The sequence below is a fragment of the Xiphias gladius genome, chromosome 24 (assembly GCF_016859285.1).
Source record: "Xiphias gladius isolate SHS-SW01 ecotype Sanya breed wild chromosome 24, ASM1685928v1, whole genome shotgun sequence".
Lineage (NCBI taxonomy): Eukaryota > Metazoa > Chordata > Actinopteri > Istiophoriformes > Xiphiidae > Xiphias > Xiphias gladius.
The window spans coordinates 23,170,181-23,197,650 of NC_053423.1; the positions used below are offsets into that span (position 1 = coordinate 23,170,181).

The window sequence follows — 27,470 nt, forward strand, 5'->3', positions numbered from 1 at the left end:
AGAAAGCAGGCGGCGTCTTTATGTGCACGAGCCAGAAAAATAGCTCCCTCCATGAAAAACGGAGCCGGAGAAAGTGGCCACAGACACGGCATGACGGGAGAGATTGGAGTGACATAGCTGTGGGGGGGGAGGGTTGTTGCGCGTTGACTTACAGGAATAACAGCCCTTAAATTGGCACGCTTGTTTCTTTGGTCAGCGTGGACGACAGCAAGATAACGGCTCCTAGCAACAGCTGCTACAGCAGCGTTCCTGTCAATTAAAAACGATGTTTCAGACTAGTGATTATTCAGACCGAAACAAAATACTCCTCCTCCCTTCCCAGAAAAGAAATCGGTTAATGTCAACATGACATAAGACTGAATGTTTGAACAAAGATGGAGATTCAGCTTCTTATGTTTTCTGCAGCCTGAATAAGACTTAAAAACTCCCATGTGACTGCTGGTTTATTTCATAATGTCGTGGGTTAGATGAATGAGCATCGGAGAAAATCCATGGATGGTTGATAAATGATGTAATCAGACAAGAGAGCCTTTCAATGCCAAATGGAACATCTTGAGTCGGACAAGAGAGGAGACTGTCCAGGTAATTTGGTTCAAATCAGAAAGTTCCCACTGAATGAAAAACCACAAAGGAATGAAAAGCTTTTTATGAAAAATGTCACCAACATAGAAAAAGATTTCAAAGATTACATTTTTCAAATGAAGCCTCTTTTACAAACTGAAATGCTACAGACACAATGAGTTTTTGAACCTTTGAGACTCCACATCATTTCCCTTTAACCCTGCTGCTTCCTATTGCAAAGCCAGTGTTATTGCTTTTGCTGTGTTAGTGGTGATTTTGATCTCTGATGTATTTATTTAACAAAATCATATAATGCTATATAAGTACGAGGGAGCTGAAACTATGGATTTAATGACAACAGGTGTGTTCCACCGGCAAAGTGAAACGGCTGGATGGGTTTTGTACCGTACAGAGTGGACTGTGGCGTCTCCGGCATGAAAAGTGAGATGAAGAATGAATTTGGCTGGTGATCCTGTCTGTTTACATTGACCGCTGGTTTAACAGGAACGTGACAATCCTGGCTGCAGGTTAAGTGATCCACCAGCATGTTCAACACTCTGACGCGTATTCGTTGCATTTTATTTTTCCTTCATAGGAGTGAAGCAGCAGCAGTTGGCTTGTGCCTGTAGTGAACCCGTTCGATGCTTCCTCTCTCGGTGAAGTAGACTCTGCCCCTCTCAATCTCCGTGCCGCACCGTCTGCACCTGTCTCCCTCTTTAGTCCCCGTCCGTCTCTCTAGCTGTCTCTTTCTCTTATTCTTCTTCTGTTCCGTGCAGTCTCTCTCTCTATTCCACCCTCTCTTTTGCTCTTTTGCTCACTCCACCTCCTCCCCCGCCGGCTGTTTCTTTCCACTTTCTCATCGCTGTCACCTCTGGTTCGCTGCTCCTCTGCACTGCACTGTGCCTTCCGCGGGGGGAAATCGAGAGGATTTGAGATGGTGGGGTGGAAGGAGGAGGCGAAGGCCGGAGAGGGATGGTGAGGAATAAAGGATAGAGGGGGTGAAAGGAAAAGAAGCGAGGATTGTGGACCGGCACCGCCTGGCAGAAGGGTTTGAGGGACGTCTGAACTGTGGCGCTCTGAGCCCGAAGGCAAATGTTTTCCTCTGGGGTGGAACCAGGTAAAATAGACTTACCCGAGTCCCCAGGGGTCTTCCGGATGTCGGGGACCATCAGGCCCCCCCTCCTGCCAAGGAGACCGAACACTTTCCCGTCAGAGAATAGCTGGACATGAAATCAGAAGCAGAGACACGAGTACGTTTGTGTCAAAGTGCCCTCAGAGACCGCGTGGTGTGTGAGGTTACATCTGTAGCTGCCGCGATGGTTGCGTTCTGGCTGGACTTTCACTTCGGCTGCTACGTGCACGTTGATTTGCCAATACTACTCTGGTATAATGGTCACTGTGGTGTTTATCATTGTGCTGCTTACCCACTAAACCCTTTATAGACATTGGATTCGAGGAGGTTACTAAAAATTTGTGGCCCACATTGCGATTACACGGTAGAGTAGATATGTATATTAATACGGCCTGGAAGCAGTTCAGGTAGCAGCCTCACACACCCCCTCAACATTCCCGTTACGGTGGAATTTCACACTCCATTCACCCGCCGAATTTCTGTGGGATCACATTGTTTGGACTGGCGAGCAGCAGCGGCTATTCAGGTCTTTCTCCTGAACGTATCGCGTGTCAAACAATGCGGCGAGTTCTCTGTCTCGCATATTCTCCGGGAGCATATCGCGAGGAGAGTCGCTTTTTTCTCTCAACCAGTTAGTGAACTGACCACTGACGGTTCCCCTCTGGGAAGCAGGGTCGAAGTGAATCGACTAGGCGGTAAAGACTGTGACTTTCCGGTCAGCGGGACCTATAGCAACTGAATCTCATTTCAGCCTTTGACTCTAATTCCTTGTAAAGAAAAGCTTCTGCTTACACCTGAATTGGAAATGTCCATATTCAGAATACTGAGGTGTTTTTTTTTTAAAATATATTACTAAACACCATATATCATGTACAATAGCAAGAATAAGCCGATACTCTTATTATCAGAAAGCAGAATTTGGGGAAAGCAGAACTGGGATATGCATATAATATCCTGATTTGTTGCCTCTGTAAGCTGCTTTTTAATGTTTTTTTTTTATCTATTTTTTTTTCATTATTTCTACTCCCCGCTGTATTTGACACATAATGTAAAGTCAACATACGACTGGAGGGATATTTTTGCACGGTGTCCTAAGTAATCCCACTGTGGACCGCTGAGGATTATGGGCCCAGTCATAATGGTAAATAGACTGCTTTAATGTTGTGCAGGTGTTCGAGTCATTTTTATTGCATATAAGTGCTTGTGAGATCATCTAACAGCATCTGCAAACCTCTGCCCTACAGCAGATTAACATGGGGGATTGTGTCGGACAACTTTTGTAACATTTCCGAGAACAGACAGTTCGACAATCGCACCCACTGCACCCACTTTTCATTCTTCACACAAATAATCCCTTCACTTATCACGTGTACAAGCGGGTGCGGCACCAGATAAACGTCTTCAAGTAGACACTGCCCGAAAGCGTGCGCCCCGTGCGAGCTCTTCGTTGCGTTGAGACGATGAGGATATGGAAAAGACGCAGAGCCGCTGTATCGCACAGACAGCAGGAGGAGACTGTGATGCAGCAGGCAAAGGTTGGGACTGTGGGCTTTTCACCCCGCCTTCGAGTGTAGCCCTTTGGAACATGCTTTTCTGTAGTTCAACTCGTGCGGAGGCCATTTCATGGTTGCCGCATCCACGTGGCTGCGAGCATCCGCTCGATTAAGTTCGGTCCGAGTGGACATCCGCGCTGCTCAAAATTTGGGACCGTGCGGACTTTACGGACCACAAGCGCTCACCGCTTGTTGTGCCCATTGAAGCTTGTTCTGCGCATTGTCTGTACTGTATTCCCCATTACTGGTTTTCTTTTTTCTCTCATTGTCCAGCCAAATACAAAAAAACAAACAAAGAAGATCTTGTTCTTGCTGTCAGGAGCTCACCATCAAGTTTTTCCTAGTGAGAATGTGTAAAACGTGTCCGTGCAAGCACAACCCTGATTGTAGTATGTATAGAAGCATGTCCACGTCCCCTCTACACGAGCAGGTCCACGTCCGTCCGCGTCTTCACCGAGGTATAATCGGGGCTTAAGGCAAACTGAACCCGTCAATTCTGCTTTGGAGGGAAGATGGTGTTACTCTGACATTTTAAAGAATCTTTAAAGAATTAACGCCTAATCAATGAACCCGATTTTGTTATCGACATTTTTGACACTTCTGCGCAGTCATAGCAGCTCATTTCATGATATAACCTCCCAATATACAACTACACTGCAACAGCAAATATGTTTTGAAGGAAACGTAATTGCGACCTGATTACACTTTCTATCAATGTAATGTGGATATGTTGTTAGTTTACATATTTGGCAGGTCGCAGATATGTTGACACTGATCCACTTGCAGTGACTCCAGCGTTATTAATCTGTTTTCTGGTTCTGTTCAGACTCTCACACTTGGTTAAGGTCGGGGAAAGATCCTGGTCTGGTTTAACACAGAACAAGTTCACAGTGACTTCAGACACAACCTGCTTATGTACATTTAACCAAAAGCACCATCCTTCCCCGACCTTAATCAAAGTAGCTCTATCGCCTAAACCTAACCACAGACGGGACAATGGAAGCGAACCTCAGCCTCCGGTGCGACAGTTGTACGCTTTGCGCGTCTGCCACCTACCCCAACCGCCTCCTTGAAAATCTGCAGCAGTTAATAAATGCAGCGCTTCATTCATTCCAGAATATACGGGGTTGCCAGGGTTGTGTGACTGTAGCCCAGAATGGACATTATGGTTTGGGCACTTTAGTGTTGATGAACTCTGCTTGGGGCTCCTCCTTGCTGTGGTGGTGTCTTTATTTGTTCGTCTGTGTCTTGTGGCTTCCTGCCACTCAGTCAAACAATGACATCTTGCATCCTGCACATCCACAAAATTCTCATGATTTTAGATTTTTTTTCCTCTGCGGGTGGCGCTCTGCTCACCGCTGTTTCGCCCTGATCTTCCTCCCCCATCAATGTAGACCCAATCACTCGAGGATACACGACACACATCACTTCCTGTGCAGCAGAGGTTTTTTCTTTTACTTTTCAGGGATAAGAAAATAAGATCCTTGGTTTTCAGATGAGAAAGTATTAAAGCTTTCCTAATCTGGCTATAGGTGAAATCGGTCTAATGTTGAATATATCAGCAATACACAGTATCGACATGACTTGCATCTTTTTGATGAAGTTAGCACTTGAAGAGCACGTAAGGTGTGCTCTCGACTGCTGTGGTTACAACAGTGCGTCTGCTTGTGAAGGGGCTTCTGCGGTGCGCGTTTCTGTTTTGAAGTCTGATTTCAGTTGATTAAGTTGCATTTCGAGGTGTTGTTGAGGTTTTCTTTCCGCGAGGCCGCCTGTGTGTTTGTGAGTTGGTGGGATGGTTTCATTAGGATGCTTTGATGTGCGTTTTTCCAGATGCTTTTAAAGTAGATGTTTCATTAAAAAACATCAAAGGTAAAGCTCTCGCATTCTCTCTCACACTATCACTGCTTCACACCAACACTGTTTGCTTTTGTCTTTCCTGGTATTAAAAGTACTCTCAAGTATTTGTCCTCCAGTGTTTACTCTCTTTCAGCTCTGCTCTCCCGTATTTTTCTTCTCTGCAAACCTCCTGCTGTTGTATGAATTCAGGTAAAGACGGGGGAAACATTCTGGCGAGTTCTGCTCTTTATCTCGTCTCTCCCTCCCTGCATCGCCTCCTCCCGGTTTTTTGTTTGTCCTACGTGAAGGTCTCTGCACCTCAACAACGTGATTTCCTCTCATATCAATAGAAATGTGTTTTGTCTTTCGCACAGAATCCCTGATGTTTGTTCCCTGCAGTGAAGGTCTCGGCCCTACCTCCACAACTTTGATTACTTTACTTGATTTTCTGGGTTTTTTTTTTTTTTTCCTGAGCTTTCTTTGCTGCTTCTTTTCTGATTGGTTTTCTGTTTTTTTTTTCTTTTTTCTAATATTTTCATTAGGAGGGCAATTGCTTCATGTCTTTTCTCTGGTGCACTTTTTAGAATTAGTATAAATGTTTTAGATACCGTGGCATACATTAAAGTATTATGTTTGTGTGTTAACACATTGATCGAACGCCAGAAGTGGTAACTGACAGCGTTCACCAAAACTGAGGGGAGTTTCCGAACACACTGTTGCGTCTTTGTTCTTTTCTTAGACCCTTATTAGTAGCAGCAGTTTGTCCTGAAACACACACACAAGGACGTAAAAATCAACAGACTTTATGGCGTTGGGAGCATGAATGTGCTCAGCAAATATCACGGAAACCAGACAATTGAACGATGAGATAGTGAAGTTGATATTTTGGATTCTGGTGCCAGGAGAGAAGTCATGCAGTGGCAAAACCAGACAGGGTTAATCTTCAAGGGTATGGTGGCTGTTTTAGGACATCTCAGATGCAGACCTACTTGGCTAAACGTTTGTTAGCTCAGCTCAGCATCGATCAGCTTCTCCTATTCCCAGTCAGCCTCTGCCGTCAGCTCTAAATCGAGACTGTTCTTGACCCCACAGGTTTCCTGTGCAAGCAGTTTGTTACGACCCTTTGATACGTTCTATTGTTTAGCGACAACAAGCGGTTTGTGAGGGACGACTGAATGATTTACCTGTTGGTATTAGATCCATTTCATCCCTTGGTATGTTTATGTCCTGTGCTCTTACATTGAGACGGGCTGCTCTAGCTATCAATGAAGCTGTCACCGTTTATACCTGATGTTTATAGGTGATTGTATTTCGTGTTCCACTCGCACTCTACCGTTGGTCTATTATTGTGGTTGTAATTTTTCATTAATTAATGTTTGTTTGTTTGTTTTTTGTCTGTTTGTTTGTTTCTTGTCTGTTGTCTGTCTGTATGCTGCCATGTTGCTAGTTGCATTTCTATTTTTTATCTATTTCGTCACTCTTCTGTTGTTATGTTATGGATGTGATGTTGAGACCCCCCAAAAACGAGATGGGGTTTATCCTAATAATAAATATATCTGAACGGTTCAGGAAACGGTTCTATGGGTCATATCAGAGGCTAGATGCAAACAAACATACAGGTTGGAGGCCTTTTTGTCTGTACAGGCCTGTGATTACTTTGTAGATCCCAGTTCTTCTCTCTCTTCACAAGTCATAAATTGATTTAGAATATTTCTTTGAGTTTTGAGCAAGTTTTATGAGCAGATGTGCCGCCAGCTTTTCAAAAGATGCTTTTTTTTAAATTCCAATTTTAGAGCTTTTTATTTTCCTTTTCTTACGAAATGCTTCATTATTCATCATGCTGGTTTTATCTCACCTACTTGTTGAATACCGCACCTAAACCTAGTTGCACCTATTTTCTTTTTTTCCCTTACATGGACTCCATCTTGTATCGTAGCAAAGACACATCCCTTATTTCATCTCTCCGCTCCCCTGTCTCCTCTCACAGGTACTTCACCAACATATCCATCGGCGGTCGGGATTACTCCTTCAACAGTGACGGCTACCTGTCCAACCCGCTGCTGGATGTCATCTCCTACACCAATGGGAGAGGCTGGGAGGAGGTCAGTACCGCGCTGTGCGGGTTGGCACCTATTGTAATAGTGTGCCAGCCAACTGCAATTTCACACCCCATGAAACATGCTAAGTCATCACTGCTCAGTTTCACCTTTCTGCTGTCTCACTGTCCCTCCCCCCCTCTGTTTCTCCCCAATCTCATTAGATCTCCCCTAAGCCCCCTCCCCTCCTGCCTCTCTCTCCGTCTACCTCCACGCTTTCTGGGTTTGTCAGCCTTGTTAGCCAGCACTAAGTCACAGTCCAATATCCTCTCCGTCAGGGTCCATGAGTAGCGGTTGCACGGTAATGGCACCAAATCCAAGGACTGCCCTCCAAGGGCACTTTCAATTCCTCAAGTCTCCTTTTGACCTGAGAAAAACAAGAGAACCTTTTTGTTCCGTCCTGCCGGGTTCCATTTGCTCCCGACCCTTTACCGCTCAATACGTTTGCCGGTGAATGCAGACTCGAGGCTCCCCTCGTGTTGAGGGTGACGACCGAAAAAGGAAAACTCAACCTTAAAGAGAAAAAATCTCTTTGCATGAACACTGCAGCATCGGTATAATCCCTTTTTGGATTTCAAAGCGTGTGTAGTTCTTCACCTTCCTGCAAAAGCTGAACTTCTTCCTAACGGTGCAGCTCTGTACGGTTTTTCATCCTGGCTTTATACGAGAAGGACGAAAGGACGAAAGGGTTCAGATTAGCGTGCATTAAGTAGGATATAACGAATAAGTAAACTCAATTTATGTCAGAAGTTGCTCTCAACAGGAGTTCTGTTCACCGTACACCTGGCTTATCAGGCTGAGTCATAATGAACACTATATGGCCAAAAGTGTGTGAACACCACCACCACGACCTCATCTCCTCTAGTGGCTGCGTGTAATCATCCCTGCAGCCAGGTTCCAGAATGAGGTGGAAAATGCCCCACAGAAGAGTGGTGGCTGTAATTGTTATATAAGAGTGCCAGCGGCTTTGGAGTGGGATGGATGAGGTGGATGTTTAAGTATCACACATGGGGTGTGCCGTTCAGGTGTCTGCACACTATTGGTCATGAAGTGTAGAGATGAAAAAGCGAACGGTGTTCTACCCGCAGAATGCAATAGATTCGTCCGGTCTACTTCAGAACTGTGGTGTTATGGTTACCAGCGGGAAAGCCTGTTTAAAAAAAACAAACAAAAAAAGTTCAATCGAAACATCAACGCTTTCAACAAAAAAGCTGCGAGCCCTCTGTCCAGAGGAGCCGGACTCGCCAACGCCAGGCCTTTTTCAGGATCGGAGTGATGAAGTACAGAGCACTCAGTTATAGCTGGAGGTGTTTAAAATAATGCAGCAGCTACTGTTTCAACATGACATGCAAAGTTTTGCTTCAATGAGGACATGTTTAATGTCCAAATACCACCTGCTGCACTTAATTAAAAAGCTCTAACTACAACTCTGTGCTTCAGGCCCACCCTTGTCTCCTAGAAGTGACGTTCACATACTTCTGAACTGTTCCCCAAGTTACGTTGTGGAGGCAACGTAGTTGCTGGGTAGATCCGTGTGCTGCGTGGATTATGTTTTCATTTATTAAACAGCAGCGGAGTTGCCGGGGTGCGGCTGGGGTGGATGGCGGGCGCGCACATGTGCACAACTGTCGCACCAGAAAGTTCGCATCCACGGTCCCGTCTGCTGGTCGGCTTAGACGACAAAGGCGCTTCGGTTAAGGTCGGGGAAAGATGCCGGTTATGGCTAAATGAAAATAAACTCACTGGGAACTTTTTCTCTTTTAAACCAGACCGGGATCTTTCCCAAACCTTGACCAAGAGATGAGAGCGCCTAAACATAACCATAAAAAAGTTTAATAGTGCTTTTCTAACTACAAGTGGATGTTGTACTTCACGATCAGATATTTTGGCAGAAAACAAATGTGCGGTGTGCGGACATTTTACTGATTAGTCCAGTATCAGCATATTTGCAACTTCCCAAATATGTGAATGAACATTTCCTCATTGTGGTAATAGAAAACGTAATCTGGTCACCATTACATTTCGAGATGTGTTTGCTGTTGAAAAGTCCTTTGTATATAAACGTGACTTCTAGGAGACGGGGTTGCCAGACCTCACTACGGCGGATTTCGTCTCACTGGTCCCGTCTGCTGGCAACAGTTGGAGAGAGCGCTGGCAGAAAGTGAACAAACTAATCTGTTCTGCTGGTATATTTCTGAGTTTGATACAAATGAAACGGACACTCATACGTTCTGCCAACAGGAAATGGCTGTAACGCGCGTGGCTTACGTGACCTCTCGCCTTTCATAGGTCACCGAACGGTCAGGCGTCTCAGTGAGAGCCTCACAAGCTTGAATAGCGGGAGTACTTTTTGACGAAGTCTAGCTAGGTAGGAGCCGGGTAGGCGACTGCCTCCCGCGCGTCTTCCCCTCCGGTCTTACCGTAGCTGTGCTCTCTCGCCGCTGAGACCGCTCAGCACTACGGACCCCTTCGCTGAAGAATGCTGAAGAGACCGGGAGCTTTTGGGCTCGCCGGATTTGTTCGCGCACCAGAGTCGGACGTTAGAGAGTCTGTTGGCTTCTTTTAGCCAGTGGATATGTGGATATTGCTCCTGATTCCCGCTGCCTTCGGACTTTTGAGGGACCCACTGCTGCAGTTTGGTTAAGTTACACAGCTTTTAGTGCGTGTCAGCGTTAATGATTGTTCTGCATTTTTAATTTGAATACTCTTTTCATCTCCAGGTAATTTTTTTTTTTTTTTTTTTTAATTTCTGCTACGATAAAACATATGTTAAATAGGAGTTGATAGAGTTTTGTTTATTTACTGTAAAAATACGCACACAGCATCAACACAGTTATTATCGCAGTAATTTAAGTAAAACAGGCGTCTTGATTTTATAAGTTATCAGCTTCATGTATCCTACCGCTTAACAGGATATTGAAGCATATTGTTTTGCTTCCACTTGAGGCCGGCATATCATGTTACTGTGCCCTGCTCCCTTTTAGCCTGAAAGTTGCACAACACCCAGTACTGGAGAACTCAAAACACTCAATGCATTTAGCGGTATCCACCCAATATAAACCGAGGGGGGGAAAAAAATCCCAACACTAGTCTGAGCTTGGAGATTTCCTCGTCTTTATTATATATTTTTTTCCCCCTCGTGTCTTTTAGAGGGACACGTGGGCCGTGCAATCTGGGGAGTATGAAGTTTCATGGCCACTATAGAAAAACATGTAAAAACAAAAAAGAGAAAAGTGTCAGCATGTTGATTGCTGGTCTCCAAACTTAAAACTTGTGTGTGTCTCTATAACCACATTTAGATTACTGACAAACTGACAAAGGACAGAACATCCCCAGTCTCTAGGTCACTGCATAAATTAGCATGTGACTAAGCACTCAACTAGAAATCCTCCAAATTTGCTTGAAACTCTGAAAGAATGACACACACAAAATCCGGCTCTCTGTGTGCCGTGCTCACCCCAGTAACATTAAACTGCATCTTTAGCAAGGCACTTTTGATGGGTAAGTTGTAGCATCTCATTCTTTCATTCTTTTGTCACCAGTTGCAATGCTTCTCAGTGTCTCACGGTGAACGTTTGCGCCGAACCGGCCTCCAAAGCCTCCTTTTTCAGCTGTCAACACTCGTGATAAAAAGCATGAACTTGACAAAGCCTCGTAACGTGTCTCCCTCTGGACTTTCTGTAAAACTCCGACGTACTGTCGGAGTGAATGGTGGTGTGTTTGAGGGGTCTTTTTGCAGAGGTTTGCACATCATAACAAAAAAAAAACTGACCCCAAATGTGTTTTGCAGAATTTCAAGATCAGGGGAAATGTTAAAGCTGCTGACAATACTTTGGTTTAAAACCTGACAAATAGGCATGAAAAATACAAGCGCTGCCTTATATCATTTGATTACTGAACAAGGGGCATTTATTTTTGGAGAGCGCCAGCTGTTTTTTTTCTTTTCTTTTTTTTTTTCATGTTCTTAAGTCTTCTGTATCTCGCTCTGTCTTTCTTTGGTTTTTGAGTTCAACACACAACACCAGCCTGTCTTTCTTCTGGCAGAAGTTGACCTTACAGGAGAGCAGAGAGTTACAGCGGGAGAAAACTGAACTACTACTCATCTGTGGGAATCATGGTAGCGTTTTCTGCCCTTTTCTGATGCCTCTCACCTTTTACTGTGTGGAATCTTTGCTGGATGAAGGCTGAGATACTGACAGACGAGATAGGTTACTGTCTTGTACTCCATGGGATTTGGAAAGATGGAGGAAGAAAAACTGGCCTCAGCAGGCAGAAAAACTGACAGATAAGGGTTTCCTTTGCCCTGCTGCTCTCAAAGATGACTCCTGTGCTGCTCTTTTATATCTGATGTTCGGGTGGATATAGGAGGAATATCATCAGGTCAGCCACGTCAGGTTTTGGACAAGAGTCCCCCCTTTGGGACTTTTACACTATGTATGATTCCTCTCTGGAAACTTCTGCAGCCAAACTACGCTTATGATCTGTTTCATGCACTGCTCAAGGAACAGAGCAACTTAAAGCTTCTATAGTCAGTATTTTTATATTAACAAGAGCTCAAGTGACTATAGCCCCTTCTATACAGCCTGTAGAAGGCGGGAATGTTGTGTCTTTATTTCGCCCTGCCGTTCTGTATAAAAGGTACAAAACCGGCATCGGGTATGGGGAAAAAAGGTACGAAACCAGCAAAGGCGTTTTTTTTACGCCTTTAAGACAGCAGCAGAGGTAGTCACAGAGCTGAATCGACGTCGACGCCATGGCGGGACAGACACCGATGCTGTCGTGCTACACGAGCAGCGGCATGCTATCTAAGATCACACACCGGGGCAGCATTATGCTGGATTTACTTTGTTCAGTGTAAACAAGCAAAGCCGGCACAATGACGGGATGGCTGTTTAAAAGGAGTTTACGTGTAATGTTAAAAGGGGTCGCTTTATAGTGTCAAACCCACCCAGAATTATTACCCTAATCTGCAGTTCAACTCAGCTCTAGGAAGCGTTTCAGCGTCTTTCAGCACAGTGATGTGGTCTCCCGGACCTGCAGATTTACAGTTGAAGTTCACTCTCAAATCTCTTATTACCACCGTTTTTGACGCGGAAGCTCCAAAAAAGCTCTTAAAAACCCCACGCCTGTTGTGCAGCACCAAATTGCAGAAAGACAAGGTTAGCAAATAGCCAGTGAATATAGCATTTAGCAGCTAAAGAACCAAGTGTTTCCTTCAAGAGATGGTGGAGAGCCAAATAAAGCAAAAAGGAGAATGAATATTGTGACTCTTTCATCAAGTGGACAGACACGCGGCTTCAAATGAAAGCTAGTGTTGTGCTATGTATGTATGTATTACACTGTATATGTAATATGTATTTCTAATATGTCACTGCTGTGTGAAACAGCGTGTTTCAACTTCTCAACCTGTAAATTCAGGTTTAAAGCACATTTGCTTGCCAGAATGCCAGTTATTTGTGTTTGTCTGCTATAAAACAGGTCTTGCAACCAGCTCTTTTGAATGTGAGTTTCAAATCAATGTGAGACAGCGACCAGAGGTCCAAGGAAACTAAGTCATTCTATCCTAAATGACAAGTGCCTTGGTTAAACAATAACGCTGGGAAAATTGAAGAAAAATTGTTAAGTTAAACAGTGGGCACAACTAATCAGCAAGAGTATAACAAATGTTAAAAATCCTTCAAAATATCAATATACAACCTTTGGATGGATGAAGTTGCAAAAAAAAATGATGATGGATGATAGTTCGGGACCAGTAGTGTAAAAATAATGGACCAAATTCTCAGTCAATTACATTTGTAGTCATTTAATTTATTTTCTATCATTTCCAGGCAAAGATTTTCAGATTTTTAATAGGCTTTGACCCGAGCGCTAATGGCCAAACAGAGGACGAGCAGTGTCTATACAACTTCCTCAGATATCAGCACTGGATATAACTAGCCAGTGGTTGCTCTCCACCCTCATTTGTCTGACCGTCCCCATTTTCCAGGCATGTATTTGCTGAATTAACCTCTCCTGAACTGAATCATGGAGTATACTTTATTTGCAGAGCACGGCAACCTTAGGGCAGCTGAACAAGAGCTGACTGTAGAGCTTGTGGGGAGATCTGGGGACTATATTTATCAAGGGTCTCAGAGCTGGAGAATTCACAGGGATGAATATTCGGTTTTGCGTTTGGGCAAAGAAAAACATTTTGTCAACTGCCGTAACATCTTCCTGTCTCCACCAGGACTTGGAAAAACTCAACAGCTGGCTTCCTATAGGCCTTTAAAGTAACACGTCTGTGTCCTCAAAAATATTACGTGCATAAGAGTATTCTGTTACCGATTCTGTATAAATTGGCTAAATTGTGCCAATTTGCATGAAGTATCTTGTTACCGAGACAATCGTGACTCTGTGATTCTGCACCTCAAACCTCAAGCAGCACCCAAAGTAAATAATTTCTCTGCCACTAAACCTGATTTAGAGAAGTGCCATTGTAGCGGAGCCATATTCACATTTCAGCTATCAGATAACCCAAGCAATTGCACTGGATCTTATTTAACTTGGGCAGAACATTTTAAAAAAAGAAGATAAAATGTAAATTATGTTTGATAATTTTCCTATTCCATATTGTAGAATGAATGTTTACTTAAGTTAGCTTCCTAAATTCTCTCAGGTAATTTTGTATTCAATATTTTATGCTATTTTTTCTGAATCAAATTAAGTTTTTTTTTTATGTTTACTTGTGCGTCGGTGTGGAAATGAAAGGGTCCTTGAGCTGTTTGATTTCTCTTGTTTTGCAGCCACCTGAGCCTCCTTTCATACCAGCTTTTGAACATCTCATTCCGTGAGTTTTATGAAATTACGTGTTACATTTTCGTCCTTTTAAGTCGAAGCGTAAACAGGGAAGTATGCAGTGGAAGCAGGAGCACATTTTTAACCAACAGGACGGGAAAGCTGGAATCCTGAGCCACACAAAGCTGAATCCCATTTCACTTTAAAGGCACAATAAGAGTTTTACAACCCCACACCACAGAATGATCGCAGTGCATCGTTAGGAGGGACTTGATGGACTTGTTAATCGATTACAGTGACTCGCGCCGTGCTTCGGAGCGGCGAAGGCTTTACACCGGACTTCCCGGCCTGCTGCTCCCAATAAACTAGAGTATTTAGAGTTTGTTGGCTCCGATGGGAGACTGTTCTACAAGCAAATAACACAACACAAGAAATTTCTGCTAAAGAGCTTCATTCTCTAAGTTGAAACTCACAGCGGAACAGTATTGGCCCTCCAGTAACTCTCATAGTGATGTTTTACCTTTGCTTTGTAAATGTATGTTTGGTAATTGGTCCGAAGGTAACCCAGCGTGGCGGACTCTGGTGTTGGGGGATCATGGCGGTCGGTTCCATTAGCGTCTTTGATCCAAATAGCGCAGTATTTTAACCTTCAACTCATGAAATATCAAAATATCACACAGACTAGGTGAGGTGGCAAAAAGAAGAAAAAGGTTGGTTGATATTCCGCTGATCAATGATCACACACACAATCAGCAGAGATCAGACATCATCTAGGACATACTATATCAAACTGAGAAGCTTATCCACTCACTACGTCACCTTATTAAAGCTGCAGTGTAGGCAGGATCTGGTAATATATATATATATATAAACTGGTATTAAATGAGAACATTTATTCCCTAAAATATACCATTTTTAACTATGCTAATTTGTCAAAAACTCCACTTTTTAGGATAAATCCTGACCTCAGGTAGCTGGAGTGAAATTTAATCTGTCCGTGTCTCCACGCCTCAGTATTCAGTACTAACTGAACTCAACTCTTCATATTTAATATAAATTAAAAATACGATGCTTTAACCTCGAACCACCTTTTGTGGTCAGTGTGTATCAGACTATATTAATGGAATAAAACATTTAATGAAACTTTATTTTCTTTCGGTTCAGTTGACACCATTAGTTTACGGCAGTATTTCAGTTCCGCAGCCAGTTAGAGTTTCAAAGCTATTTTGCTCAGAGACCAATTTTTGTACTTCAGTTCACTACAGTTCACAGCTGTTTTGCAATCAGAACAGATTGGCAGAGTGAAAGTAGAGCCACAAATCACTTAAAAGTAGTAATGAATCCACTACTAGCAGGAGTCGCACGGATGAATGCTCCCCCACTGATGCTTCGCTGTCCATAAAATGGCTGCCAGTGCTACGGTAATTATCACAAGTGAGATGTGACTCTATTTCCATTCTTTCTGTTGGAGGGGTATCCAGGCTGCCGTGCCTACTCCTTCTTCCCCTGACATTTCCATTTTGGAGATGAGCACGGTAACGTTTTAGCATTCAGGGAAACATCGAGGTTAAATATTAGTTGTGATAGTACATAAAGAGCCTTGGCTCCTCTCCAGATGGGCGACATCACTGGGAAACAGAAGCCAGGAACAATGCAAGTCTGACCAAAATAAATACTGACAACGGAAAAGGACAGAAGCAGACAGAAAGTCTGGACAGCAGGAGACTCAACAATAACAATGATTTGAAAAACAAGGAAAAATAAACCTTTATACTCAGCACTGATGGTTACAAGGTTAAGGAAGTCAAGAAATTAACATCAGCAAGATGCACAATCATATGGGGACGTTGGGGCATGTCAATCAGTCCGAATCACCACAATGCCACAGTCATGACTACTTTTCATATTGTCTAATTAATTTAACTTTTAACAGACAAACCATAAAAAACGCTGCAGTGTATTCTAATATGAGGGCAAAGATTGAGCTCGTGTCTCATTTTACACAAGTTATCCTATTTATGTCCCATCAAATTAGAATTGCACTTAGATAAAGTTGAGGCAACTGTGACAGAGGGATAAAGAATGTCAAATCTGACGCTGCAGAGGTTGAAAAAGGTTGACCTTCATTCACTGGTAATGCATCAAGCCTCAAAAGCACTGGATCGAACTACGGGCCCCCGGTTTGTAACATTACATCCATACAGTTTCTTTCACGTTATACAGAATCACACACAATTTTTTTTCAATAAGATTATTTATTGTGAAAATATATACTTTGCAATTAACACAGAAAACTGTGGTGGCCAGACTTATTCATATTTACTGAAAATTACATCCAGCCCTTATTATCATACCGTCTAAATATTTATCAGACTTCTCTTATGAATGAATGTGTTTTGCTAGAAACCTAGACGCAGACCATTGTAACCAAGGTTCGGCTTATTCCCAGCTCAGAACAGTTTTCTACAATTGCCATTCTCATCACTGAGTGCTTGGTCTTTGTATGAAAAGGTCCTCTGGTGCTCAGATAGTGATGAGCTTCACCTCTGTAGCGGCAGCAGCAGCAGTGATTTGTTTGTAATAAACAGAAGAAGAGCTATGTTACAATGAGCTGTCAAAGCCCACTGTGGCAGAGCAGACAGAAAAAATACGGAGAAAATCAAATATTCCTTTCTAAGTCGTGGATTCGGTAAAGCAGCTGGTGGATGGTTTGGGATAATTAATGTCAAATTATTGACGGGAGGTGGGCGGCGGATCCGATTATCGATCCCACAGAGCATTTTGGGAATAATGACTGCAAAGGTAGTGATGCTTCAAGTCAATGCATATCAGAGTGTCAATTTTGGTAGTAATGCACATTGTATTACTGATTTTTCCAGGTAGTGCCCCCCCCCACCACACACACACACACACACACACACACAGCTGATTAGTCCTTCAGTGCACCACAGATTATTTATTGCAATGAAAATGTCAAAGATAGACATGAAGAGACTAAAATGATTATGACTCCAGTCCATTTCTTAAAGTTGGAAGGGAGTCTGCCTTGTTTTTTACAGCAACATTTTGGCAGGGTGGTCATTAAACATCTCATAGAACCTGCTCTGTTTGTCGTATGTGGATACGATTTCTTTATTTCTTTTAATTTTAAGCTGGATTTAATGTTGGTGTTGCCATTCAGCTCATAACACTTTGATAAGGATCTGGAGCTCTGTCAGAGCTCCATGGTAACCTAGAACTGCAAAATAACAAATCATGCGGTGTTCATGCCTTCTGATGGGCTGGCAATCCAGAGATCCTGCCCTTGTCTAGGCTGTGTGTGCACGTGCGTGTGTGTGTGTGTGTGTGTGTGTGTGTGTGTGTGTGTGTGTGTGTGTGTGTGTGTTTGTGAATATGAATCTGAGTCTTTTTGTGTTTAAAGAGCGGCAGGAAGCATTTACTACAATTAATGCAAAACATGTTAGAGGGCTGAACTGGAGGACGAATGAGCATAGCAGAGCAAATTATCATGTTGTTCTACAATGAACTACTGCATCTGGCTATTATTATTTATGCAGCAGGGAGAGTGAGAGAGAAGAGAGCAGAGACGCAGTGGAAAAACAGATAGAAAGTGCACAAAAGACAAAGTGAGAGAGGTTGGTCCGCAGTGCCAGGTGTTGCAAATGTTTCTATTTACATCGCTCTCTTGTTTGTATCTCCGGTCCTTGTGTTAAAATGCGTTGAAGTGGCCAAAATGAATAATTATGAACAACAATGTGGACGTGTGCCGGTGCCCCCATTTTTTATTTTTGTGCCAAATTGTATCTGTTGTTTTTGTGGGTTGCTGTGTGTGACATTACGTGTTTTTAGTGCAGTGTTTGTGCATGTGTGTGTCTCTGTGCGTATGTTTTGTCCCCCCCCCCTGCATTGACAGAGTAGACTATTATGGTTTTACCTACTCTTGTGTGTGTGTGTTTGCATCACGTTGTGGGGATATCTGTGTCCACAGTACATTATGGGGACTGATCTCCCATCTGGGGACAAAAAGCTAGATCAAAGTTTAACATCAGTTTGAAAGAGATTAGTTGTTACTCAATATTGAAAGCTACTAACTGGCGGGTGGACCTGTAGGGTAGCTGACCCAATCAGCTTATAAAACAATCTTGCTGATATATGAGCTGTTTACACTCAAAGGTAAGAAACGCTAACATGGTCAACATATCTGACCAGACACTTTTTTAAATACAGATTATTAAATAATGTACATTAAGAAGATTTTAAAAATACATTTGACCTAAATAAGACACTACCTCAGATGACAAAATCCGATCCCAATAATGTTAGAGAGTTGACCGATTAATGTTGGTTAGGTTGTGTAATCCAATTTTCCCTCACACTCTGAACTGCATGAATACGGAAGTAATACTTACAAATGCCTGTGTCTTTGTGAAGACACGTCCCTTCACAAACACACACACACACAGTCACATTTTAGGGCTGAGTTCTTACCTGAAAGCTGGTCCCCGCAAGGTTAATCATCTGATTTTGTTTTAAGACCCGGTTCTAGGGTGAATATTAGAATTATGTCAGGATGTCGTTTAGCGTAAGGGGCGGGTGTGGGCATGTAGCCTCTAAGGTTAAGGTAAACCTAATGTCCTCACAAGCAACAAAAACTTGCGTATGTGTCTTTTTAAAAAGGCAACGTGTGCCTTTTCAGAAATCCCAGCAGCCACGTCTGGCACCATCAGGGAGATCCACAGGAGAATTGGTTGTATGCAAAATTACATCTTTATGTGTGACACCACGGCTAGAAAACGACCATAGACCTGGCACATTTGCTGTGTTGTGGTTGTACATCCATTCAGTAACATCCTCAGTCAATGTGAACAGATTTGTCTGAACCGTCTCGTCTTAGTCATAATTTGTATTTCATAATACAAATTGTGGCAGCATAAAAAAAAGGTCAGTTAACATGAACAAACTGCTCATTATACAACACAACCAAGGCAGAGACTCATTGCAGGGTTGTGTTACTTCTCCCTCACCACCCAAAATGTCCTCCCCAGGTCATTGCTCAGGCTTTGAAACACAACTTTGCAGGAAAAAGCATGCAGCTGTGGAGGACGGGTAAAAGAAGCGTACGACTAGAAGCTTGAGTTAACAGACCACTAAAACAGTGATTCAGGGCTGAAGCACCTGTGGCCCTCAACTAACTCACTTTACCAAGTTCTTATCAGAGTTTTCAGGTCCCTTTTGTTCTGTGATCCGTAATGTTGTCCCTTGAAGTTTTCCATATAGAGGTTAGGCTATAGGAACTGCGAATGGATGCAACGAGACCAAACACAGAAAAATAGGTTACTGATAGTATTATCTTCAATTTGGAAAACTGTTACACTCACATCCTCAGGGGTGAGGACTTGAGGGGTGAGAATGTCAATGGAGGTTAGTCATTGGCTACTTCTCTGTGTTTGCAAGGGAGGGGAAGCAGTATAATGAACATCTAATACAAACTTCTCTTTTGGGGGATTCTTTTTGGGGCAAGGGAAGTGGGGACCTTCGAAGTGAAAGTGTCAGCTACCGTGGAAGTTTTTTTTTTTAGCTAATTAAGCATGTATTTGTCGATTTGCAGCTGCAAAATGTAGAAATATGATCAGCGGGTCTCTGCCACAGTCCCCCGAGAGCTGAGGACCTGATCATCTGTGTGTTTGTGTGTTTTCTCCAGGTGGGCTGGTGGGAGAACGGACACCTTCGTCTTCGATACCATCCCTGGTCTCGGTACGGCTCTTTCCTGAAGCCTCTGGATGACTCCCAACACCTCCGAGTGGTCACCCTGGAGGAGAGGCCCTTTGTCATTGTGGAGCCTGCTGACCCGGGCACCAGCTCCTGCATCCGGGACTCTGTACCCTGCCGCATGCCCATCAACTCCAGGTAATACACCACCACCTCTGGATATCAAACACTGACATCAAAGTTGGAGGAACTCTGCAAGGTTCAGTTCTCAAGAGTTGGTGTGCACATTTATATTTATTTGATACACTGGATCTAATTCACTCTCATGTGGTTTGCAAATATACATTGTTAAATAAAGTGGTCGCTTTTAGAAGTAGAAAATGTTTTTCCAGACTTGCATATTAGCTAGCTCTTGTGTTATAAATTGGTGTTTTCTCAACAATAGTTTATAACCTTTTTGACTTTTAACGATCGTCATCTGCCCATTATGGCTATTAAAGCAAAATGCCACTTTCTTCATCACAGCATTGGTGAACAGTCAATTTTTTAGTTTTTTCTGGTTCAAGTTTGACTCACTTAGAGAAGTTTATGAGAGGTTTAAAATTCAGTATTACTTAGACAAAAATGGGAGAAAAAAAAAGCAACTACTATAAAAATAAGTGTAGATGGAATTGAAATATGTTTTTGTAACTCTTCAAAGAACATGGCAGGGCAGGACGACCTGCAGTCTATCATGGCCACAAGCAGAGAGGAACAGAATACTATAGATGTCAAATTTTTCCATCTGAGAATTGATTGAAGCACTTTTACGCGGAACAGAAGTCTGTTTACTATATAAAAAGTCGTTTCTAACCTTGACGTCTCCTAGTGGTTTTTCCTCTAAATCCTTATCAGTCTATAATCCCTCCTCGTAAGTGGAAAAGAAGTTTCAAAAAGTGGTTAGATAAGAACCATCCTGAAACCATAAAACCAAAAGGTCCCATACTCTGATCGCTTGCGAAATTGAAATTTCTGGCCAAGTGTGCGTGAACAAGACAGAAAATCTTTACCATCTACACAAATTAATTTAATTATGTCAGAAAGAAGATTAAGTTGCCTTACAGCTGCTATAGATATATTAAAAGTCATCTGGCACCACATCAAAGCACGCAATTAAGACCAAGCATGATTTTGTTATAACTGTTCATTAAAACCATAATGGAAATTTGAAACCAAGAAGCAAAGTATGGTTAATTGTCTTTTAATCAATCCAGATAATAAACAGCCGGTGTAACTTTCACAGGAAATCAATGGATGTAAATCTTAGAACATGTGAAATGATTTAATCCAATCTACAGTGAGTTGCTCCCTACTCATAAAACTATATGTAATAAAAGATACGATATCAACTTGATATCCATTCAATACTGATTTCTAATAACTTGTGTTTTCCTAGGTGACAAATTGAAGGAAAAACTTGAATAAATGACTGGAGAAACATGACCAATGCAGATGCTTCCATACAGGTGCACTGCATGGGTACAATTAAACGGTTAACATCCAGTCATGCTTTGTGGCAGTTATAAAAATGCTGAGTGGGCCCAGTTGATTCTGATTTTGTATCAAGAGGAGAAGATCTAAGTGACTTTGGAAGAGGGTTCATTGTTGGGCCACGGATGGCAGGAGTTTCAGTTTCAAAGACTGCTCAACTGGCCAGTGTTTCGATGGGAACAGTGACCAAAGTGACATCTGCATTGAGATCTATGGGAAAGACGTCAGTTAATAGGGTCGGAAAATGTGGTCGACAGCACACATTTGATGACGGTGGCACATGTAAGGAAAACCAGAAGAGCAACTCTTCCTCGGGTGACTGACAGTGTCAATGAAGGACGTGATCAAACTGTGTCAGCAAGAAAGAGGTCATTGACAATTACATAGGGAGGGATTTTATAGTAGGGTTGCAGGGCATAAACACCTCATTGCATTCATAAAGATGCATTCGATGAGGGGTTTATGCGCATTCACACACAAACCCCTCATTCACAAAGATAAATGCACATTTAAGAGTTCAGCGGTGCAAAAACCCCAGGCACTTGTCTACAGAGATGTGGAAAAAAGCGATATAGTCAGACGAGTCATCCATCAACATATTCTCGACAAGTGGGTGAGTGCATGTGTGGCATACACCAAAAAGAACGGTACAGGCCTGGATGCCGGACCCCTACAGTGAGGGGATCCGTGGCTCTGTTACGCTGTTCTGAGTGATCACCTGAAGCATTTCCGTCCTCATAGGAGTGGTCTCTTCCAGGATGGCAGTGCCCCCATCCATAGGGCTCGAGGGGTCACTGAATGGTTTAATGAGTATGAAAATGACGTGAGTCATACGCTGTGGCCTTCACAGTCACCAGAACTAGACCCAGTTGAACACCCACGGGAGATTTCGGTTCAACGTGTTAGACAGCGGTCTCCACCGCCATCATCGAAACACCCAATGAGGGAATATCTTTATATCTATATCTATTGGAAGAAAGGTTTTCGTCCCTGCAGCAGAGATCCAGAAACTTGTAGAATCAATGCCAAGGCACATTGAAGCTGTTCTGGCTGCACGTGGTGGCCCAGCACCTTACTAAGACACTTTATTTTGGTTTTTCCTTAAACTTGTCACTTGTCTGTATATCATGTATCATAGTAATTCTTATCCTATATGATAAGTTTTTTCTCCTGTTTTTTGTATGCACAAGGTTCGTTTCTGGCAAAAAAATAAGTCAAGGGGAGAAAGAGAGATTGTGCCTGTGTGTGTGTGTGTGTGTGTGTGTGTGTGTGTGTTCTGAGCTCCTGGTCTATCCCCGATAAGCTTCCTTCCTGCCAGCACATGACCTGGCCAGTGGAAAAATAAATAACTTCATCCTCCATCACATTTTACTGGCCGAGAGTTTGTTGTCTTGTTAATAAACTTACTTTGACCAATTTTGTTTCAAGATTTTTTTCCTAACTTGCTTGTCTTCCTTTTCTCTTTCCTATTTAATATATACAGTATTTTATGAATTTACTGTTTAATTGATTTTCTATCTTTTTTTTATCTGCCACAACTTATTACCTCTTATCTAACCTCAGTGCAGTGGCTGAGATGTTTTATGCTTTTATTTTCTCCCGTCATCAGCACCAAGGTCGTGATTTATTTGTTCAGTGTTTAAAATGAAAAAACATAAATTACTGGGGCACAACCACACACTTAAACTTAACTGCAGTTTTCTCTAAACATTTCTTACCTTTGGTAAGAACTTTCTGAAGTTTTGGGCTTCAAAATGTCAATGTACCTGGGTTCATATGTTAGTTCAAAAATGGGGACTGACAAATAGTTTGACCAAAAAAGGTCCTTGTACAATGTAAAAGGAGTCAATCGTGTTGTTTTCATCATCATTTAGCACTGTTTTCAGTAATAAAAAAAAGAAGTTTTGATAAACCCACTGTACGCTACAGTACCTGTCCAGCACCACAAGGCAGACAAATAAGGTCAGCAACGAGCTTTTGGACGTATTGGGCCATTTAGCGGCTAAAGCGGCTCCACGTGGCTCCAAATGAACGCTAATGTTGCTCTGTGACTGCTGGATCTGTGAACACGCAATTGTTTGGTAACGTGTTAGCCATATCGACAATTATATGGTAATAATAATATAACTTTGCTGTGTTTATAGCTTGTTCTACTGCTCCAAAGTTGCCAGAAAAATATTGCTGCTATAGCATCTGTCAGTCACCTAAATATGATTTCCGTTCTGTTAGTTATCTGCTAACTAACACCACATTTGCCGCAGACTCATCGATTCTGTGGAAGACGCTGTTGTGACATTACGCGTCTGTTTGCTAGCTAGCACATGTACCGCTAGCACAGAATAGGTAATGTGTGTGAATATAAAAACATTTGGTGTAGCAATTGCATTGTCATACATCATGTAGAGTCTTTCTGTGTGTAAATGGTTAAGGAATCAGAAATACATCGTGTCAACAATGTGACATTATTTGCCCATAAACGAGAAGAGAATCATGGCTGTGACATGACATATCGCAACCATGAAAAATCCTTACTAGCCAAAATTTCACAATAACACAACTTGTATTTCCTTTCATTTCTGCTAAGGCTGGACTTCATTTGTAGGAAAAAGATTTTTAGGTTTGACCTTACTGTGGCTTGTAGTAAAAACAGTTTGCCCGTTGGGCAAGTTGTGTTGCTGGGCAGCGGAGCTGAGAGTTTGCCGCAGCTACGTGTCTGAGGGACCATCAAATGGGCACTTGGTATGGAGAGCGGCTGGAGGACACTGCGGCCACTTGACTGATAGTCATCTAAATGTATTTGGATTCCCATATGTGAGACCTGCTCATGATGCTCTTGGTGAAGTGTTCGCTGAATGATGCTTCTGAGGAAAGAAGCCTTTGCAGAGCTCTGTTACTTTGATGTCTTCCAAGAACACAAAACTGAGTTTTATTCTGTTTTAATAATGCAGCACTTATCCTCCTGAGCTGTCTGACCTGTCGACCATTGCGTCTCCAAACACAACAGCCCAAACTGTCGTTATTGATCCGCTTACACTCCCTTGCCAAAAAGTCTTTCTCTGAGGTGCTCATCTGTTAATTTTCTCACTCACCTAGCAACACTCGCTCTTTTTTTTAAAAAATTATTTCTATAACAGGTAAGCAGCCTATCTAGGTCAAAGCATCCTTGATAAAACATCTTAAAATCTCAACAAAAAAAAAACATGTTCACCAATTCATCTATCTTTCTTTTCTCACATTATCTCTTCAGTTTGGTGGTGGATGGCGCCGGGCCCATGAAGCACTGCTGCAAAGGGTTTTGCATCGACGTCCTTAAGCGTCTGGCCAAGATTGTGGGCTTCACCTATGACCTTTACCTGGTGACTAACGGCAGGCACGGGAAGAACATTGATGGGGAGTGGAACGGCATGGTCGGGGAGGTAAGGTTCTCAGTGTTAATTATAATATGTTATTTAAAGGATAATTATAATATGCCTCTACAGCTTAAGAATAACTTGTATCTTTGGAAGACTGACTTGTTTTCACATTTTTTTCTGAACCTACCTCTTCCGAAAAAAGAAAAGAGGAACTAAATAATGGGGTCCTCTCTGTAGTTTTCACGTGGCAGTCAGTGCTAACATTTCAACATATTTTGTGTTAAGTGATATGCGCTACGCTAGCATGGTCCACCCACCTATTCAGCTATCCATCCATCCAGCTGCTTATCCAGGTCGGGGCTGCACTGTTGCCAATTACAGGCAAGGTTGCTCTGTTCCAAAGACGGTTAGCATGGTGATCGGGTGATAAGGGGATTCATGCTAGAAATTTAGCAGCCTACTACTACGCTATATTGAGTGATAGTAGCCACAAACATCTAAACAGCAACAAGCAAATTGGAGCTTGACTTAGACATTTTTAAACCCTTGAAAGTTTAATTATATAGAAAATAAAATGGAATCTCAGTGTGATTGAAAATAATCAAAGTATAGTTTGTTGCTAATGGCTAATGCATTGTATCAGTGATTACACATTTTGATGAGGTACAGTAATAAGTCATTTTAATTAAAGTAAGAGACAATACATCACCGGGGGTTTCAGATATGTGAAAATAACACCATAAATCGAAATGGGTATGACACTGGAAGTGTATTATTGCTTTTATGACATGGTCACTTAATTCAAATTGTCATCCATTTTTTAAAGATAAATACCCGTTAGCAAGCAGGAACTGTAGCAGGTACTGTCGCTATGGTTACCTGCAGTTTAATTTGAATGGTAATTAAACTTTTGAGCACGTTTATTAGTTTTAATTCTCCCAATTTTAACATGCACCTGCAACCCAATCGGAAACGGATATTTACATTTCAACTGATCACCAGGAAAATGTATGTATTCCTTTAATGTGAATGCCATAGGTAACATCTGATGTGTTATCGGTTCCTTCAAGGAATAACTCAACATTTGCCAGATATAACTATTTACTTTCCTGTGTGTAAAGTGTGAGTGAGATCGATATCAATCTGTGCGTTAAGTATGAAGATGGACTCAGTCCTGTGCTAAGCTAGGCTAACAACGCCCTGGCTCCAGCTGGGTTCTTACAAGGCAAATAGGCCTATTTCATGTTAAACAATTCCTTCGACTAAGCTAAACATACAAAAAAAAAAAAATGTCCTCTCATGAAACATTCATAACCAGTGCAGAGCTCAGAGCAAACAAACATCACAGTGACAGCAACATGGGTGAGAGATTAAATGCAATAAAAATGTGTGTTCAGTTGAAAGTTGAAAAAAGACAGCCTGCCCACTGAACATCCTCTGGGAGTTTATTTGAAAGTTTAGCAACCCAAATCACAAACACACCATGACCCTTTTTTCTGCGTGTCGCAGTGAGATATTGTAGCTATGTTTTTAATTCTCTATTTTCCCTCTATAGTAGCACCATAATTTTTCTTATTCTGTTTTTTTTTTTTTTCATTTGTTGTGTTTACAAAAATGGGGTTTGATTTGAGAGCTCCCGTGAAATTCTTTTTATCCTTTCTCAAATCCTTTAAAACGCGACCCAGCGAGAGAGGATTGGACCCGAATCGAAGAAGAGAGAAAATATGGAGCGAGGCTGTCAGAAAGATTAGTGCTGGAGAAACTGAGAGAGAGAGAGAGAGAGAGAGAGAGAGAGAGGACAACACAAGACTGAGAGACTACTTGTACATAACTGTCTGTGTGTTGGCAGATACTCTGCTGTTTCTATGATGCCAATCCCCCTCTGATGGCTGGATTAATGAAGTTGGTTTAGCATTGAGTTATCTGTGTGTGTGTGTGTGTGTGTGTGTGGTCTTGTTTCTTTGAGTACCAGTTTTGGTTTTAGACCTTTAGAGTGAGTATATTTTTGGAAAGTGAGGCCATTTTTTTCTGGTCCTCACAAGTTTAAGGTTTCAGATTTGGTTTTAAGGCTTAAGTTTAGGATTAGGTTTAGGTCATGGTTCGGAAAATGGCGGACTCCCATTTGACACTGTTTTGTCAAAAACCACCGGCCATTTACTGAGAATTATCTCTACCATTTCAGCATAGAGCCTGTTCTTGGGTTTACGTGCCTGTTTAAAAAAAAAAATCATGAAGGTGACTGACAGTGTGTGGGATTCTTGGTTCCTTCGAAGGCTACGGTTTTTGATCCTACGCACCTGTCAATAAGTCTTTAACGCAGTCCCCTGTACTGGGACTGGCACACAGCAGTTTGTGCCTGAAAATATGAGGGAAGTGCAAGGGTTGGGATTAGGTCTAGAGACTCAGTAGGGTTGCGTTTAGACCGACAGTAGCCCTCCCTTCGGGACAGAGGGGTTGCCAGAAGATAGGGATCTGGCAAAAAGTCGGATCATCCAACAGAGAGAGACTGTCGTCCTGTAAAAGATGACCCCATAGTTCGTCTGCGCAAGCAGCGTGGTTACGTTTTGTTGTCAGGTGACCTCCAGTGGCCGTAGTAATTATGACGGGAACAAAAAGAGGAAGTCAGGTGACGCAGTACAAGTACTTGGATTTTTGAGTATGTTCGAGCTAGTGACAGCATAGCCCATGTTGTACTGTAAAAACCAAAGTATTTAACCACTGAATGCTGGAATATAGCGTAAAGAATAAAATGTAGTATAGTATAAATCCAACTTAGGGGTCAGGTTTTAACAGGGTCACGCACATCGTGTGACAGAATCACTTTTTGCCCAGAGTCCTGATGCTGCTTTTTACAGGGCTTCTGTCTAAGACAGGCCTCAGAAAAATAGGTGGTTTCTCTTTCTCCCTGTCTCTGTGTGTGTGTGTG

At 42.4% G+C, this 27,470-nt stretch overlaps 1 protein-coding gene across 1 annotated transcript in view; it reads left to right on the forward strand.

The window, feature by feature from the left end:
* The window catches only part of LOC120786325 (glutamate receptor ionotropic, NMDA 2D-like), a 119,032-nt gene that overhangs the window by 51,320 nt on the left and 40,242 nt on the right, over window positions 1-27,470 (forward strand). The window contains exons 7-9 of the mRNA XM_040121729.1: window positions 7,070-7,184; window positions 19,654-19,859; window positions 24,439-24,607. Coding sequence (XP_039977663.1) covers window positions 7,070-7,184; window positions 19,654-19,859; window positions 24,439-24,607 — 490 coding nt within the window. The remainder of the gene's footprint in view (window positions 1-7,069; window positions 7,185-19,653; window positions 19,860-24,438; window positions 24,608-27,470) is intronic.